Source organism: Rutidosis leptorrhynchoides, chromosome 2 (assembly GCF_046630445.1).
Source record: "Rutidosis leptorrhynchoides isolate AG116_Rl617_1_P2 chromosome 2, CSIRO_AGI_Rlap_v1, whole genome shotgun sequence".
In the NCBI taxonomy this organism is placed as follows: Eukaryota; Viridiplantae; Streptophyta; class Magnoliopsida; order Asterales; family Asteraceae; genus Rutidosis; species Rutidosis leptorrhynchoides.
The window spans coordinates 518,927,717-518,944,695 of NC_092334.1; the positions used below are offsets into that span (position 1 = coordinate 518,927,717).

The window sequence follows — 16,979 nt, forward strand, 5'->3', positions numbered from 1 at the left end:
TGCTGCGGATCATAATATGGTACGTGTTGATCAGGTTGTTGTTGTTGTTCCTGTTGTTGCTCCGGTTCAGGTTCATATTGTATTTCTGGTTCAAGTTCTGGAGCAGGTTGTCTAGATGATGATGATGATGCACCATCAGTATCAGTAAATCTCTGCAAAACACATTAAACACAAAATTTGTGCATCCAAATATGCATTAGTGTTAGCAAAATAACAACTTGAAACAATTACAATAACATGTTTAATCAAAATTAAACTTATACACATTTTCACAATTTTAACAATTCTACACTTTTTCAAATAAGCATATATGAAAATGTTTACAAAGTTCATAAGCATTCAACTCAAATAATATGTTAAAATAACCATTACTAGCAATTAAACAAGTTTCAAATGGCATTTACATCAATTTAATCAAGTTCGTGAATTTTAGACCTAAAAAGTCTACTTTAATTCTCAAAAATCATGTTTAGGATCAAAGTTTGGATCATTTAGCTACCTAAACATGTTACACTACTTAATTTAGCAATAATTCATGAAAAAAATCGGCCATAACCTGTTTATATCAAAAAGCCTCAAATTGCTCAAGAACACAAACCCTAGATTCCTAAAAATTTTGAAGTTTTTGGCTTCAAATCATGTTAAATAGCATCAATCTAGGTTATACATGCATAATATACTAACAATTTAACTCTAATTACACTAGAAATTAACAAAATCAAATTAGGACAATCATAGCTCAAGAACACTAAAAAATCAAATTTAAAGAGGTTTAGGGGTGAAAACTTTACCTTCTTTGAAAAGCTTCTGAACAATTTCATGATTAGAGCGGATTATAGCAAGAAATTTAGTTGATTTTGGTTAAAAATTGCGAATTTTTGAGTGTATTTGGGAGTATGTGCGTGTGTTGTGTGTGTGTTTGTGGAAGAGACAGAACTGCTCGCTGGTATTTGTTTCTGACCAGTTTTCCTCCTCCATGCGATCGCATGGAAATGAAGGCAAAACCCCATGCGATCGCATGGGGTCCCGTTTTTTTTTTTATATAAAAACCATTACTAATAAAACATATAATTAATTAAAAATTAAAATTTTGTTTCTTTTTAGGATGAGGGCGTTTCGGATCGTTGTCCTAGTCCGTCCCTCGACAAAATTTTAAAAATTTGTCACGTTTTAAGCGCAGTTTTAAAAGTAAAGATTTTTGGGTTTTTTTAAATGTTTTTGGCTTACTTTAATTCAATAAGATTAAAAATAATGATAATAAAAGTTCTCGTCCCTCCCTTGAGTAAAGCAATTTCGGTTCAACGACCTAGTTTTCAACTCACGGCGAATTTTTAAAAATCATATTTTTAACTTAATGAAATAAAGTAAATTTTTGTTTTTTAAAATTCACACCAAACTTAAATTTAAAATGCATAAAATTAAAAATTTACACCAAATTTATATTATATTTTTGTTTTTATACATACAAACTTATATTAAGAATATTAATTTTTCAAATATTTACAAACTTAAATATATTGATTTTAAAAAGTTTACAATATTAATTTAATATTTATATATTAATTTTAAAAACCTGGTAAAAATTAAAATTAAAAATCTTTTTGGTCTTTTATCCCACTTTAATCAATCAAATATTATCAAAAATATACGCCCCTCTTTTCGGTAAAGTAATTTCGACTATATTACCTAGTTTTACTCCTGACGAATTTTTGAAATATTTTGGGTTGATTGATTAAAGATATTTATACCTTAAGAATACACGGTAAATTTCGCAGTGATGTAATAAATTTTTGTATAATATCAATAATTTCGGTTACGCATACCTAATTTTATTGAATACCAATTTAATACTTTATAGCGAACGATTCAGCGTTTATTATTAAAATGTTAAAAGCAATAAAAATAAAAATAAAAACTGTACATACTTACCTGTGAGATAGAATTCTCAGATACCTGCTTTAGCCGACTCATAGGAGAGTCGTGTGATTTGGTTCTCCATAGCTACGTAAGCATAACCTCGATTCTTCAATATCTTTTCTTCTAAACATATGAACGATCCTTCTCTGCATAAAGTAACAAATTCGGTATTCGAATATGTTTGATTATTTGAACATTTACCTTCGTGTGACCATTTTCCGCATTTATAACATCTTTCAAGGTGTCGTGCTCTTCTTTTTGTTGCGGATTTCGATTTTTCTTTACCAAAATGTATCTTATGATGATCTTTTCTGAGTTCTTTTCTTACTCCGTCCATTTTTTCTCGTATGAATGATACCAGTTCACTCGGAAGTGTGTCATTATTACATTTAGTAATCATAGCGTGTAGCATTAGACCATGGTTCAGATCAAAGGAATTCTTCATCTCGTAAAACCTAAAAAAATAAAAATTCAGAATGGGGGGAGAAGACTACTTCTTTAGGGTCTGCTAGGAAAAGACCATTCGGATTCCATTCTCGGAAACTACACGAAAACAGAATATCTAACTCTAACAGAAATAACTATTACCCTAAAAATATTCGAACCTTCCCACACTTAGTTTGTTGTGGTGTCGAAATTGTGATTAACTTCATCTTCAACTTCCATTAGATTATCTATGTAATGTTTAACTCTGTGACCATTAACCTTAAATTCAACCCCATTTGAATTTATTAATTCTACTGTTCCGTATGGGAAAACTCTTTTGACTATGAATGGTCCAGACCATCTTGATTTCAATTATTCAGGAAATAGCTTGAATCGTGAATTGAAAAGAAGAACTATGTCTCCTTCTTTAAATTCTTTTGAACTTCTAATTCTTTTATCATGCCATTTCTTCGTTCTTTTTTTATAGATTAATGAATTTTCATATGCTTCATGTCTTAATTCTTCTAATTCGTTTAATTGACTTAACCGTAGACGTCCAGTTTCATGTAAATCAAGATTACATGTCTTCAAAGCCCAAAATGCTTTATGTTCAATTTCTACTGGAAGATGGCATGCTTTTCCGTAAACGAGTCTAAAAGGTGTGGTTCCAATTGGAGTTTTGTAGGCTGTTCTAAAATCCCAGAGTGCATCCTCCAATTTCATGGACCATTCCTTCGGATTTGATCCTACGATTTTCTCTAGAATACGTTTTAATGCTCGGTTGGTATTTTCAACTTGTCCACTTGTTTGTGGATGATAAGCAGTAGAGATTTTATGAGTTACTCCATATCTTTTGAGAACTTTCTCAAGATGATTGTTACAAAAATGAGTACCCCGATCACTTATTAAAGCTTTCGGTGTTCCAAACCTTGCAAAAAGACGTTTTAAGAAGTTGACTACAACTCGTGCATCGTTAGTTGGGAGAGCTTGTGCTTCCGCCCATTTAGATACATAATCAATGGCAACGAGAATGTAGAGATTATTATGAGATTTTGGAAATGGACCCATAAAGTCAATACCCCAAATGTCAAATACTTCACATACTTGAATGATATTTTGTGGCATTTCATCACGTTGACTTATTTTTCCGGCCCTTTGACAAGCATCACAGGATTTGCAAAGAAGGTGTGCATCTTTGAAAATTGTAGGCCAATAGAATCCAGCATCTTAAACTTTTCTTGCTGTGAGTTGAGGCCCATAATGCCCTCCTGTTGGTCCTATGTGACAATGGTTTAAGATTTGACTGGCTTCATCCCCGAATACGCATCGGCGTATTATTCTATCGGGACAACTTTTGAATAAATGTGGATCTTCCCAGAAATAGTGTTTTATATCACTAAAGAATTTCTTTCGTTTTTGGTATGATAACCCTTTTTCAAGGAATCCACATACTAAATAGTTTGCATAGTCTGCAAACCATGGAATTTCACTATAATCTATCTTCAATAGATATTCATCAGAAAAGTTATCTTGTATGGCCGATTCATTCAGAACTTCTAATTCAGGATTTTCAAGACGAGAAAGATGATCAGCGGCGAGATTTTCTGCTCCCTTTTTATCTCGGATTTCAATATCGAACTCTTGTAAGAGTAAGATCCAACGGATTAATCTTGATTTAGCATCTTGTTTTGAAAATAGGTATCTAAGAGCAGAATAATCGGTATATACCACCGTTTTAGCTAGAACGAGATATGAATGAAATTTGTCAAAAGCAAAGACAATGGTAAGGAGTTCTTTTTCAGTAGTTGTGTAGTTTGTTTGTGCTCCTTGTAACGTCTTACTAGCATAATAAATAGGTTGAAATCGTTTTTCAATCCTTTGTCCTAAAACGGCTCCCATTGCAAAATCACTTGCATCGCACATGAGTTCAAACGGTAGATTCCAATTTGGAGTTATCATGATCGGCGCATTAGTGAGTTTTTCTTTAAGAATATTAAAAGATTTGATGCATTCATCTGAAAAGATGAATGAAACATCCTTTTCTAGGAGTTTATTCATAGGAGTGGCAATTTTAAATAAATCTTTTATAAAACGTCGGTAAAAACCGGCATGCCCTAGAAAACTCCTAACTCCTCTAACATTGGTGGGATGTGGAAGTTTAGCAATTATATCTACTTTAGCTCTATCCACTTCAATTCCTTCCTTTGAAATTTTATGACCAAGAACGAAGCCTTCTTTAACCATGAAATGGCATTTCTCCCAATTAAGTACTAGATTTGATTGTTCGCATCTAATGAGCATTCGTTCAAGATTAACTAGACATGATTCAAATGTATCACCAAAGACTGAAAAGTCATCCATGAATACTTCCATGCATTCTTCTATCATGTCGTGAAAAATCGCCATCATGCACCTTTGAAAGGTTGCAGGGGCGTTGCAAAGTCCAAATGGCATGCGTTTATAAGCAAAAGTACCATAAGGGCACGTGAACGTGGTTTTCTCTTGGTCTTCGGGTGCTATTGGAATTTGAAAATATCCGGAAAAACCATCAAGAAAACAATAGTAACTATTTTCGGCTAATCTTTCCAACATTTGATCAATGAAAGGTAAGGGAAAGTGATCTTTTCTGGTGGCGTCATTTAATTTTCTATAATCAATACAAACACGCCATCCTATTACAGTCCTAGTAGGAATAAGCTCATTTTTCTCATTTGTGATGACAGTCATGCCACCCTTCTTAGGTACGCATTGAACTGGGCTTACCCATGGACTATCAGAGATTGAATAAATTAAACCTGCATCAAGCAGTTTAATAATTTCTTTCTTAAAAACATCTTGCATATTAGGATTTAGTCTTCGTTGGCGTTGCACATACGTTTATGACCTTCTTCCATAAGGATTTTATGTGCGCAATACGAAGGACTTATTCCTTTAATGTCATGAATCTTCCATGCAATAGCTGGTTTATGAGCTTTTAGCACAGAAATGAGTTGAGATTTTTCATTTTCCGTAAGAGAAGACGATATTATTACAGGTAATTCAGATTCACCATGTAAATAAGCATATTCCAAATGGTCCGGAAGTGGTTTTAACTCTAATGTCGGTGATTCTTCTATCGATGATTTGTATCGATATCTGTCTTCTTCTTTTAGCATTTGAATTTCTTCTGTTGTTGGTTCATATCCATTAGCCATAAGTGTAGCTAACATTTCAGTTTCATCAATTGGTTCAGTTCCTTCTCCTAAAGAACATTCTCCTGTTCCTTGTAATTCTGGAAATTCTTCTAACAATTCTGCATGTGAATCTATAGTTTGAATATAATAACATGTATCATCTGCAGATTGCGGTTGTTGCATGGCTCTATCAACAGAAAATGTAACACTCTCGTCCTCTATACTTAGGGTCAGTTTTTTACCGAACACGTCTATTATTGCTTTGGCCGTGTTTAAGAATGGTCTTCCTAATATGAGAGGAACTCGAGAATCTTCTTCCATGTCCAGAATAACAAAATCTACTGGAAATACTAAAGTACCAACTTTAACTAGCACGTTTTCCATTATCCCTCTAGGATATTTTACTGATCGATCGGCTAGTTGTATACTTATTCGTGTTGGTTTCAATTCTCCAAGGTCTAGTTCAGCGTATAGTGAATACGGCATTAAATTTATACTAGCACCTAAATCTGCCAATGCTTCTATTGAACTAAGACTACCCATAAAACATGGAATTGTGAAACTTCCTGGATCTGATAATTTTTCTGGTATCTTATTCAACAGTACTGCAGAACAATTAGCATTCATAGTAACAGCCGAGAGTTCTTCCATTTTCTTTCTATTTGTGATTAGATCTTTCAAGAATTTAGCATATCTAGGCATTCCTGAAATCACATCAATGAAAGGAAGATTTATATTTATCTATTTAAACATATCCAAGAATTTGGATTGCTCGGCTTCAAGTCTCTCTTTTCTCATTTTACTCGGGTAAGGAAGTGGCGGTTGGTATGGTTTAACATAAGGTTTAGCTTTAACTGTGTTATCTTTATTAACCTTTTCAACTACCGGTTCTTTTTCCTTATCTTGCTCAGGTTGTGGTTCTTGTGGAGTAGGAATAGAGTCATCAGAAATTACAGGTATTTCAGGTGGTTTAAGTGTAATACCACTTCTTGTGGTAATGGCTTTAGCTGTTTCATTCCGGGGGTTAGCATTTGTATCGCTAGGTAGACTTCCCGGTTTTCTTTCACCTATTAACCTTGTTAGGTTGCTCACTTCTTGTTCCAAATTTTTAATAGAAGCTTGTTGATTTCTAAATGCTTGAGCATTTTGTTCATTGGTTTGTTTCAGAGATGTGAAAAATTGCGTTTGAGATTCAACTAGCTTCGACATCATGTCTTCTAAATTTGGATTTTTATCATTGGTTTGTGGTGGTTTATTTTGAAAAATAGGTCTTTGCTGATTGTAAGTATTATTGCTAGATTGGTCTTGGCGGTTGATAATTATTCTGATAATTATTTCCAGGCCTTTGGTTCATGTATGAAACATTCTCTCTTTGTTCCATTGTTTGTTCAATACTGAGACAATCTTTTGTCAAATGTGGTCCTCCACACTGCTCACAACTAATTCTTATTGAGTGGATATCTTTAGTCATCTTTTCCATTCGTCTCTCGACAGCATCTATCTTTGCAGAAATGAAATCAAAGTCATGGCTAGAATCGGCTCTAGCTGCTTTAGATGATCTAACGATATCTTATTTTTGATGCCACTCATGTAAGTGGGACGCAGTGTTATCAATAATTTTGTAAGCTTCAGTTGCTGTTTTCTTCATAATGGAACCACCAGCTGCTATATCGATATCTTTTCGTGTAGTGATGTCGCATCCTTGGTAGAATATTTGTACTATTTGATAAGTGTCTAAACCATGTTGCAGACATCATCTTAACAACTTTCCAAATCTTGTCCACGCTTCATATAGAGTTTCGTTTGGCTTTTGTGTGAACGTAACAATTTCTCCTTGAAATCTTACGGCTTTAGTTGTTTAAGAAATTTTTCAACTAAGACATCCCATGTATCAATCGCCCCTTCAGGTAACGATTCTAACCAATCTTTGGCTTCTCCCTTTAAAGTCCAGGGAAATAACATGAGATATATTTGTTCATCCTCCACTTCTCGAATTTTAAATAGAGTACAAATCCTATTAAAGGTACGAAGATGTTCGTTTGGATCTTCCTTCGGCGCACCACTAAATTGGCATTGATTAGTTACCATGTGTAGGATTTGTCCTTTTATTTCATAATCTGGCTCATTAATGTCTGGTTGAGTAATTGCGTGACCTTGGCCAGTGCGTTTAGCTCTCATTCGGTCTTCCATACTTAGAGGTTCCAGATTTTCCAAGATTAAATTTGTTGAATCTGAATCACTAAAGGATTCTGATTTAATGGTTTGTTCCTCGACAATCTCCGTTTGAATTATTGGTGGTTCCGGAGGAAAGATTAGTGGTTCAGGATCTCTGAATTGTCCCTGAATATCCTCCGAATTCTCAATTGTGAGGTCTCGTTCAAAAAATGGATTATCGAAATTTGAATTGGAGTACTTGGTCTACTGGATGATGATTCTAAAGAAAAATCAACGGCGACAATATTGGCTAGATGTCTTGATCGAGTTACAGGTGGTGAACGTATAAAAGGTGGTGAACGTTTTGCTCGGTGCATTCACTGAATATCCTATTAGTTATAAAAGATAAAAATTATATAAGCTATTAGACTTTTATGCTTTTGCCCACGTTTCGAATAGCCAAAAGATGTAGCAGGGAGCCAGAACCCTTTAAATTGGAAGCTCACAACTCAGCCACTAACAAATCCAACTATTACTACGAAGCAGAAAATTTGGATGTCTATCAATTTAACCGCTTAAAATAATTTTTCGTTGAAATTTAAAGAAATTTTAGAGAAGAAATAGAAAATTCTATGTCCTAAAAACTAGAGCGTTGAGAAATAAGAAAGAAAAAGAGCGCGTCGAAAAACGTTGAAAAATAAAAGGTCGAAAAATAATAAAAAGAACGTAGCGCGTCGAAACTTAAAAGTCTAAAAACTAAGAATTAAAAGTTGCGTCTAAAAATATTAAAGCTTAAAAGAAATTCTATATCCAAAACGGTAATAACTTAAAAAGTACTAAAATTTATAAAACGGCGTCGCAAAATTCTAAAGCACTTAAATCTTAGTCTAAAGAAAAAGTACTTAAGGAATTTTACGGCAAATCCTAAAAATCTAGAAATAAAAATAACTACAGCAAATACTATATTTTAAAACTAATTACGAACGAAAAATATAAATATTACGCTAAAACAAATAAAAAGATACAAAATATAAAAATAAACTTAAAGTTGTAAAAAGTACAATTTTTATAAAAATATTATTTTTATATTATTTATTTATAAAAGTATTAATTTTATAATTTATTAAAACTAATTAAAACTAAAAATACAAATTAAATAAATAAAACTAAAACTAATATTAGAAATTAATTAATTAATAAACCCTAATTAAGGTAAATAATTAATAAAAATAAATTTAATTATTAAACCTAATCATGTCGGCTAAGGTACCAGACGTGTCAACTCAAGCCATGCGATCGCATGGATTTCGCATTATATTTTCATGCGGTCGCATGGGCTAGGGTTCCAGGCCAGAGTTGGGCTGCTACAGTACCTTGGCCCGATTACTTATATTTTTATTTATTTTTTTTTTCTTTTCTGTTTTTGAATTTATATAAAATATTTAAATAACTTAAATAAAACTTAAAAATTAAAATAGAAATAAAAATACTTTATAATTTTATATATTTTGAACAACTCTTAAAAATATATATTTTTTTCTTTTTATATTTTTGTATTTTTAATAATTAAAACGTATTTTTACAAAAGCGTATTTTTACAAAAGTAAATTAAAAATCTTTTTTTTTATATAGCGTTTCGCTTCCGGCGTTTAAGCAGTCCCCGGCAGCGGCGCCAAAAATACTTGATGTTAAAGCGAAGGGGTACAAAATACTATTAATTTTTACTAGAAAATACTATTAAATACGATACAATTTTACACAAGTTATTTATTTATTTATAGAGTGGATATACCTAAACCTTGCTGCAACACTTATAGTTAGTGTACCTAATCGTACAGTAGTGTAGTTTTTAGTAAGTCCGGTTCGTTCCACATGGATCTTAGCCAAGTTTAACGCTATATTTTTAAAACTATATTTGTAAATAAATATATATATAAATATAAGTAGTATTATTATTATTATAAAAGGGGGTTTTTACCGTTTAATGACCGGATTGTCGATTTCAAAACTTTAGTCGCAGTTAAAACCTAATGTAAAATATTAAATATATAAAAGACTTAATTTAAAGCGTAAAGTAAATGATAATAATTAAAGTGCGATAAATTAAAATGCGATAAATAAAATGACAATAAATAAAATTGCGATAATTAAAGAGTACGATAATTAAAAGTGCAATTAAATAAAATGACAGTAAATAAAAGTGCGATAATTAAAAGTGCAATTAAATATGAAATAAAGTAATTATGCTTATATGAACTTCCGTAATCATGATGTTTGACGTGTTGATTTTAGTTTATTATCATGGGTTAATTGTCCTTTGTCCTGGATTATTCAATATGTCCATATGGTTTTTGTCCATAACAGTCCATCAGTCATAAATATAAAGTGCGAGTGTCCTCGTTAAATTATCCTTATATCCGAAGTCAAATATTCTAACTAATTGGGGACTTAAACTATAATTACACCAATTGTCCTTGTATGTAATTCACCCCCGTTTTAATATTAACTATTAATCCATTCCCGTGTCCGGTTAAATGAACGATTATTAGTACTTATAAATATCCCGCCCATCGTGTCCGATCGAGTGTATATGGTTATTTATAGGTACGTCCAATTGTAAATCTTTATATTAAATTAACAAACTATCATTTAATTAAACAAATATAAAGCCCATTAATAGTCCATAGTCTAATTTTCACAAGTGTCGTTCTTTTGTCCAAACCCCAATTATGGTACAAAGCCCAATTACCCCGTCTTAATATTTTAGCCCAACATCATGATTACTTCGGCTTAAATAATCATAATAATAACTTAGCTACGAGACATTAATTTAAAAAGGTTGAACATAACTTACAATGATTAATAATAGCGTAGCGTTACACGGACAGAATTTCGACTTACACCCTTACAACATTCGCTAACATACCCTTATTATTAAAATTAAAATTAAAATTAAAATTAAAATTAAAATTAAAATTATAATATATATATATATATATATATATATATATATATATATATATATATATATATATATATATATATATATATATATATATATATATATATATATATATATATATATATATATATATAGGGGCAGGATCAATGGGGAAGTAACCAATCGGGGGGAAGCGGGGGGAAGCAAAAAAAAAAATTCGTTATTTTTGAAATTTTTTTTTCCGGCATCAAGATCACACGAAAATATGAACATTTAGAAGAGACACCTCGTGATGAATGTTATTATTTAGGCGGGAAAACGATCGACAAAAATAACATTCAATATAATATTGTTCGTGAAGAATATGAACGTTTTTTTTTCATGTTTTGTGAAGTAAAATTTAGCCCGATTTAGAGTTTAGGGTTTAGGGTTTAGGGTTTGGTGTTTTGGGTTTATTCCATAAACCCAAAACACCAAACCCTAAACCCTAAACCCTAAACTCTAAACCGTTCGTGTTAAAAACTCAATCTAAATCCTAAATCTAAACCCTAAATCTAAACCCTAATATCTAAACCCTATAAACCCTAATATCTAAACCCCAATAGCTAAAACCTCAAAATACGCTCGAAAAACACGATAATTGTTATATATTACCTCTTCGAGCGTTTTCCCGCCAAAATAAAAAACATTTATCAAAAAGTGTCTCTACTAAATGTTCATATTTTCATCTCATCTATAATGTTCGTGAACAAAGTTTTTTCAAAAAACGAAAAAAAAAAAAAGTTTTTGCTTCCCCCCGCTTCCCCCCGAATGGTTACTTCCCTCTTGATCCTACCACTATATATATATATATATATATATATATATATATATATATATATATATATATATATATATACACACATATATATATATATATATATATATATATATATATATATATATATATATATATATATATATACGTGAGATAGAGAGATAGAGAAAAGATGTGTTTTGTTCGACTAAAACTACGAAATTTATAGATGTGGCCTGACAATTGGGGTCATGCGACCGCATGATTTTTCTACTTCCTGGCCATGCGATCGCATGGCCTGGGATTCCAGCTCACATACGTTTGTCACCTAGTTTGCCGACGGTTTTTAATTTATAATATATATATATATATATATATATATATATATATATATATATATATATATATATATATATATATATATATATAATTTTAAGAAATATTTATATATTATATTTTATTTATGTGCATAGTTGACTTGTAATTTTTAGTCCGTTGCGTCGAGCGTTGAGAGTTGACTCTGGTCCCGGTTCCGAATTTTCGAACGTCCTTGCGTACTATTTAATATCTTGTACTTTGCGTTTTGCGTCTTGTACTCTTGTAATTTTGAGACGTTTCTCATCAATAATTTGAACCACTTTGATTGTACTTTGTACTTTTGAGCTTTTTGGTCGTTTGCGTCTTCAATTCGTCGAATCTGTCTTTTGTCTTCACCTTTTATTATTTAAACGAATATCACTTGTAAATAGAACAATTGCAACTAAAAGCTTGTCTTTTTTGAGGGATAATGCTATGTAATATATGTTCGTTTTTAGCATTATCAAGAATCGATTCAAGCTAGGGGGATTGTTATGAGATCAAGTGGTTAGCTCAAGTCACGTGAGTGGCACACCTGCAGCTAACTGAATTGGCACACCTGCAGCTAACTGAATTCGGTTATGCAACAAAGTCCCGCCTAAGTCACTAGTTAAATAGCTGAGTGTAACAATTAGAAGGCAGTTTTTCAGTTGTAAACTTCATTCTCAATTCTCTAAACACTTGTAACAATTGTATCAATTGTGCATTGTAATAAAGATCACGCATTCATAGTTCTTCTCTAGACTTGAGCTATCAGTCGTGTGTAATCGTTCGATCTCGATTAACAGTCTAAATCGAACAATAACAGAAGAAGGAGAGCTTCAAATCGAACTTAGAGTTGGTTTCTTTGAATCGTGAGTGGGGAAGATCGAACAGGTTCGTTCGAAGGATACGGATTTGTGTTGAGTTAGGGTGGTGTTCAAGATTGGGGAAGAAAGAAGAACGAGGGTGAAGATGAAGGATTATAAACCCTACAATGAATTAAATACTGAATAAGAATCAAAAAGACGAAAATACCCATCACGTGTAACTCATGTGATGGCACTTAACGTTCAATTTGGATGGCAAGTTGACGGAGGAACTCGGATTGCAAAATTAAAATTATTAAAGGATGCGAAAATCCAAATTAGAAAGCAAGGGATGCTGTTAGCGATTTGGTGTAAAATAGAGAGACCAACTGAGCTTAAAAGTCCATTGGAGTTGAAGAAACTTTGGTTTCGGGTCACTTTAGGAATCTTGATCAGTCCCCTGCTTCGAACCTTAATGAAGTCGTGGATTCTCCTATGGTTGTTTCTAATTCGGGTGGTGTTCGTGGAGGTAATTTTTTATTGATTCGGTCGGTGTTCTCCCTCATCCTGATTGTGCCCGTAGTTTTGACGTTCGGGCTGCTTGTAGTAACGATCGGGCTTGCTTGAATAATCATACGGTGGGAGAGGATATCGTGTCTTTCGTGTTGAGAGATGAGGATGATATTGGTTCATCGATTAACAATAAAAAAAGTTATTTCCAAGATTTAGCGGATCGTGGTTTGATTCATCCATCTTCGGGCACTTTAATTGGAAGCAAATCGTCCAATGTCCTCTCTTTCACGTCTCGGATAGGTAAAGGCGTTCAAGTTGATATAGTGGATGTAATAACGTCTCGTCTGAATGAAAGGAATCGAAAAGGAGGTTCAAAAGCCGGTCAACTCGTCTTTATTTGTGATCTTTTGTTATGCTACTGTCTTGTTCGCTTTTGATGGTTTATTTCCTAGTTTTACTTTATTTAGTTTTTATTGTTCAGGCATTTTGTTTCATCGTTTGAGTTCGCCTGTTGTGGTGTTTTATTTCCGGTTAGACTCGGTTTAAGTTAGTATTGTCTAAGTATCGGGTCAGGGTTTCTCGTGCTGCTTTCGTTGTCTCGGTTTTAGGGTACTTCATTATCCATTATTCAATAAAATTATTTTCTTATAACAGCAATCGTTATTTAGCAACAAAAAGAAAAAATATTTACTAGTATTACTTCACAGCTATTTACTCCGTATAGATAATAAAGTTCAGTAACTAAACAACTTCTACAGGTGAACCCTCATTTGATTGTAGGTTACCACAGGTTCAAACTAGAACATGTCTATATCACACGTAAATTTTATATACTAAATAAAGTACTGTAAAATTTTTATTGATCAGTAACTATTAACTAGAAACAAGATTGGTTGCATTCTTTGTGTGTTTTTTTAGTCACCTATAGTTGTTTTAGTTAGTGGATATCATTGTAGATTAGGCGTTATTGTTCATTTTGTTGTGAGCTTTCTTTAGGTTGATGCTTAGTTAAACTGGATGGTTTGACATTTGTATGTTTTGATGGGTACCATTTATTGATAAACTCCCCGTTTGGTTATGAAGTTTAACGTTTTTTTACTAAAAAAGGAAGGGAAAAAAAACAGAAACACAAATCATAAACCAATGTGAGCATTTATCAACTACCACAACTAAACATAAACCACTTCCGCATATTAATTACACAAATTGAGGTCATAAAAATAAACTATATGGAAAAACTACAAATGCAGAATCTTTACAGAATCACATGTGCATTAGGTTGTGTCTGATAGCCTTACTAATGAAATTGATTATGAATGCTAAATTCAACACGTTTATTTGTAATCTATGACAAATGGTGATGAATGAAATAAAACTAAGGCCAACATTTTCTTTTAATAACCTCGAGGGACTTTTTCTAGTGGATAAAGATTTTCTTTATTCATGGGTGGAGGAACAACTACCCTATTACTTTAGGGTAAAGGAATCAATTGTACTCAACACACAAGTGGAATTGGCTATTGTTGTATTCACTAATAATGGGTATGAAACAAATTATTGTTATTCAAACCTTTAAATCATTCAAATATTTTCAAATTACAAATCATTTTAGGTTCAACAAGTGTCTAAAATTGCCACTCATCAGCATAAAACAAAAAGGGGCAAGAAACCAAAATACAAGAAACCGTTAATATCATATGTTACTATACTCTGAGACCATTCCCAACGATGGGTGTTCACACTTGGTTCTCAAGCTTCCTAGAAGGCAGTGTGCACGGCCTCATTAGCCATAACTTTTGTGATTTCTCAATAAATTTGAGAACAAAATTGCATTAGCTTGGTTACTTTTGCTAGTTATTCTAAGAAAAGGGTTTGTCATAGATGGCAAATATCCTGTTCTTGTTCAATGATGAGAGGAAGTTCGAGGAAATGCTAAGGCAACGTGTTTAATGATTGTTGGAAATGGTCCAAGCAGAACTACTCGGGTAAACTAGACTTAAAGCTCAAATGAATGTAGACTAATGCAATTAAACAACAGATGCACCAAATTATAACCATAAGCTGATAAGCGTGAGATGTAACAGAAAATCACAAATACAAATTACATATTTCGAATCATAACTACATAAAAGTCAAGCTCAATAGCAGTGTAGCATCATCATTCATAGCTATAACAAGCGATAAACTAAAATTATAAGCATGAAATTAAACTCTAAAACTCACAAAAGTAAGGTATTTACTGAAACTAGAATAAAAGTGCATAATAATCAATATAGCATAACATACTAACAATCCAAAAGCAAATAAACAATACATCTGCTAATGTGTGTGTGTGTGTGATTCTATATACATACACAGCATTATTGATTATTGTGAGTAACAGTGTAAGATATATATTTATCATCAAAAACAATATTGGAAATCGAAATTTCAATAAAACATGAGATAAACACTGCAAATCTATAAAATTAAGTACTGCAATTATACGAATATCAGTCTTAAACCATGATTCATCCACTAAAACTTTTTAGAAACAGATTATAAAGTCCAAAACACGAACTGAGGCCGAAAATCACATTAACATATAACAAAATTAAAAATGCATTAATCTCAAAACGGTCTAAAAACATCATCAACGTCATGATATCACAATAATTCATCAAAACAGAAATAACAGAAACATAAACGACCTCAGAATCGAAGCTTCGAGAAGAACCACCGGTTCTTGCCAGTCTTAAACCGCTCCTCAAGTCTCGCCTTCGCCTCCTTACAAGCAGTCACCTTCTTATCACGTGACTGTAGCACATCAACAGTTACGATATCTTTCAAATCAACATCGAGCGTGTAACGTGTAGGCATGATGTGATTGTAGTTCACGAGCTTAATGAAAGCCTTCACACGTGACTTCTTTTCTGTTTTCTTAGCTGAATCCTTTCGAATCACTTTCTTCGGATACTTTGCGATTCCGGCAACGAGACAGTGACCGTACGGTCGATCGCGTGTACCGTCATCGAATTGACGAACGATCACCGCTTTCCGTCCGGCGAATCGGCCGTTGAGAACCACCACTGCTTTGTTAGGTTTCAAAAACTTCACCATTTTTCTTCGCCGCCGCTACTCTCTCACACGGTAGGTTGTTGCTAGGGTTTGTGAAATGCATAAGGTTGTATTTATAACATTTGGTTTTTTTATAAATAACACGGATCTTTAGTTGAATTACGTAAATGCCACTAGGTTTTTTGTTTTAATTGGAATTCGAACTTTAAAGTTTAAACCCCGCCCTTCCAAAATATTACATTTTGAGTACCTATTGTGATGTTAAATTGTGTGTTCTCACCTTAATTTAATAAAATTGATTTTACAAATTATTGATTCATTCACAAATTATGTTATCTTTTTTTTAACAACGATATCGATATCGAATGCTCTAATTTTTCACTCACACAGGAGGAAACCCAATTCACAATGATGTTGGTAGTACCATCGAAGGTTGAGAAAACCCCTCAGAGACCTTTCCAAATCGCATTGATGTTGGCAGTACATCAAATGTTGGAAACTTTATGCTTGAAGTGAGAATCGAATTTGGGTTGGTAGTACTCCAAGTTGACTCCCACCCCAATACCACTTAAGTCAAACTTTGGTGATAATTAAGTTCTCTTTTTGGTGAAGGAAATATGAACGCTTTATCAATAGTTGAAATTCAATCGGGAGATGTTTAGGCTTATATTTTTAATAATGTAATGGACAAATATTCTTATTTTCTGATCTATTTAATGTTGGAATCCTTTTTATACAAAAATATCTCCATTAAAAACAAATAAAAAAAGTGAGGAAAAAAAAACTCAAGTGGTGATTGGTTAAATAGTCGCTGTGAAATCTTAGTGGATTTATGTCTCATATCTCGTAATTTAATT

The 16,979-nt window shown here is 32.6% G+C and overlaps 1 protein-coding gene across 1 annotated transcript; it reads right to left on the reverse strand.

Annotated features, from left to right (window-relative positions):
* Positions 1-15,561: 15,561 nt before the first annotated feature.
* LOC139892865 (large ribosomal subunit protein eL27x-like) lies at positions 15,562-16,206 on the reverse strand. Its single transcript, XM_071875991.1, has one exon. It carries the CDS (start codon positions 16,162-16,164, stop codon positions 15,757-15,759), a length of 408 nt encoding a protein of 135 aa, XP_071732092.1. The 5' UTR covers positions 16,165-16,206; the 3' UTR covers positions 15,562-15,756.
* Between the last annotated feature and the right edge of the window lie 773 nt (positions 16,207-16,979).

Excerpts from the sequence above, each read along its gene's own strand:
- LOC139892865 (XM_071875991.1), bottom strand. The coding sequence starts at position 16,164 with ATGGTGAAGTTTTTGAAACCTAACAAAGCAGTGGTGGTTCTCAACGGC.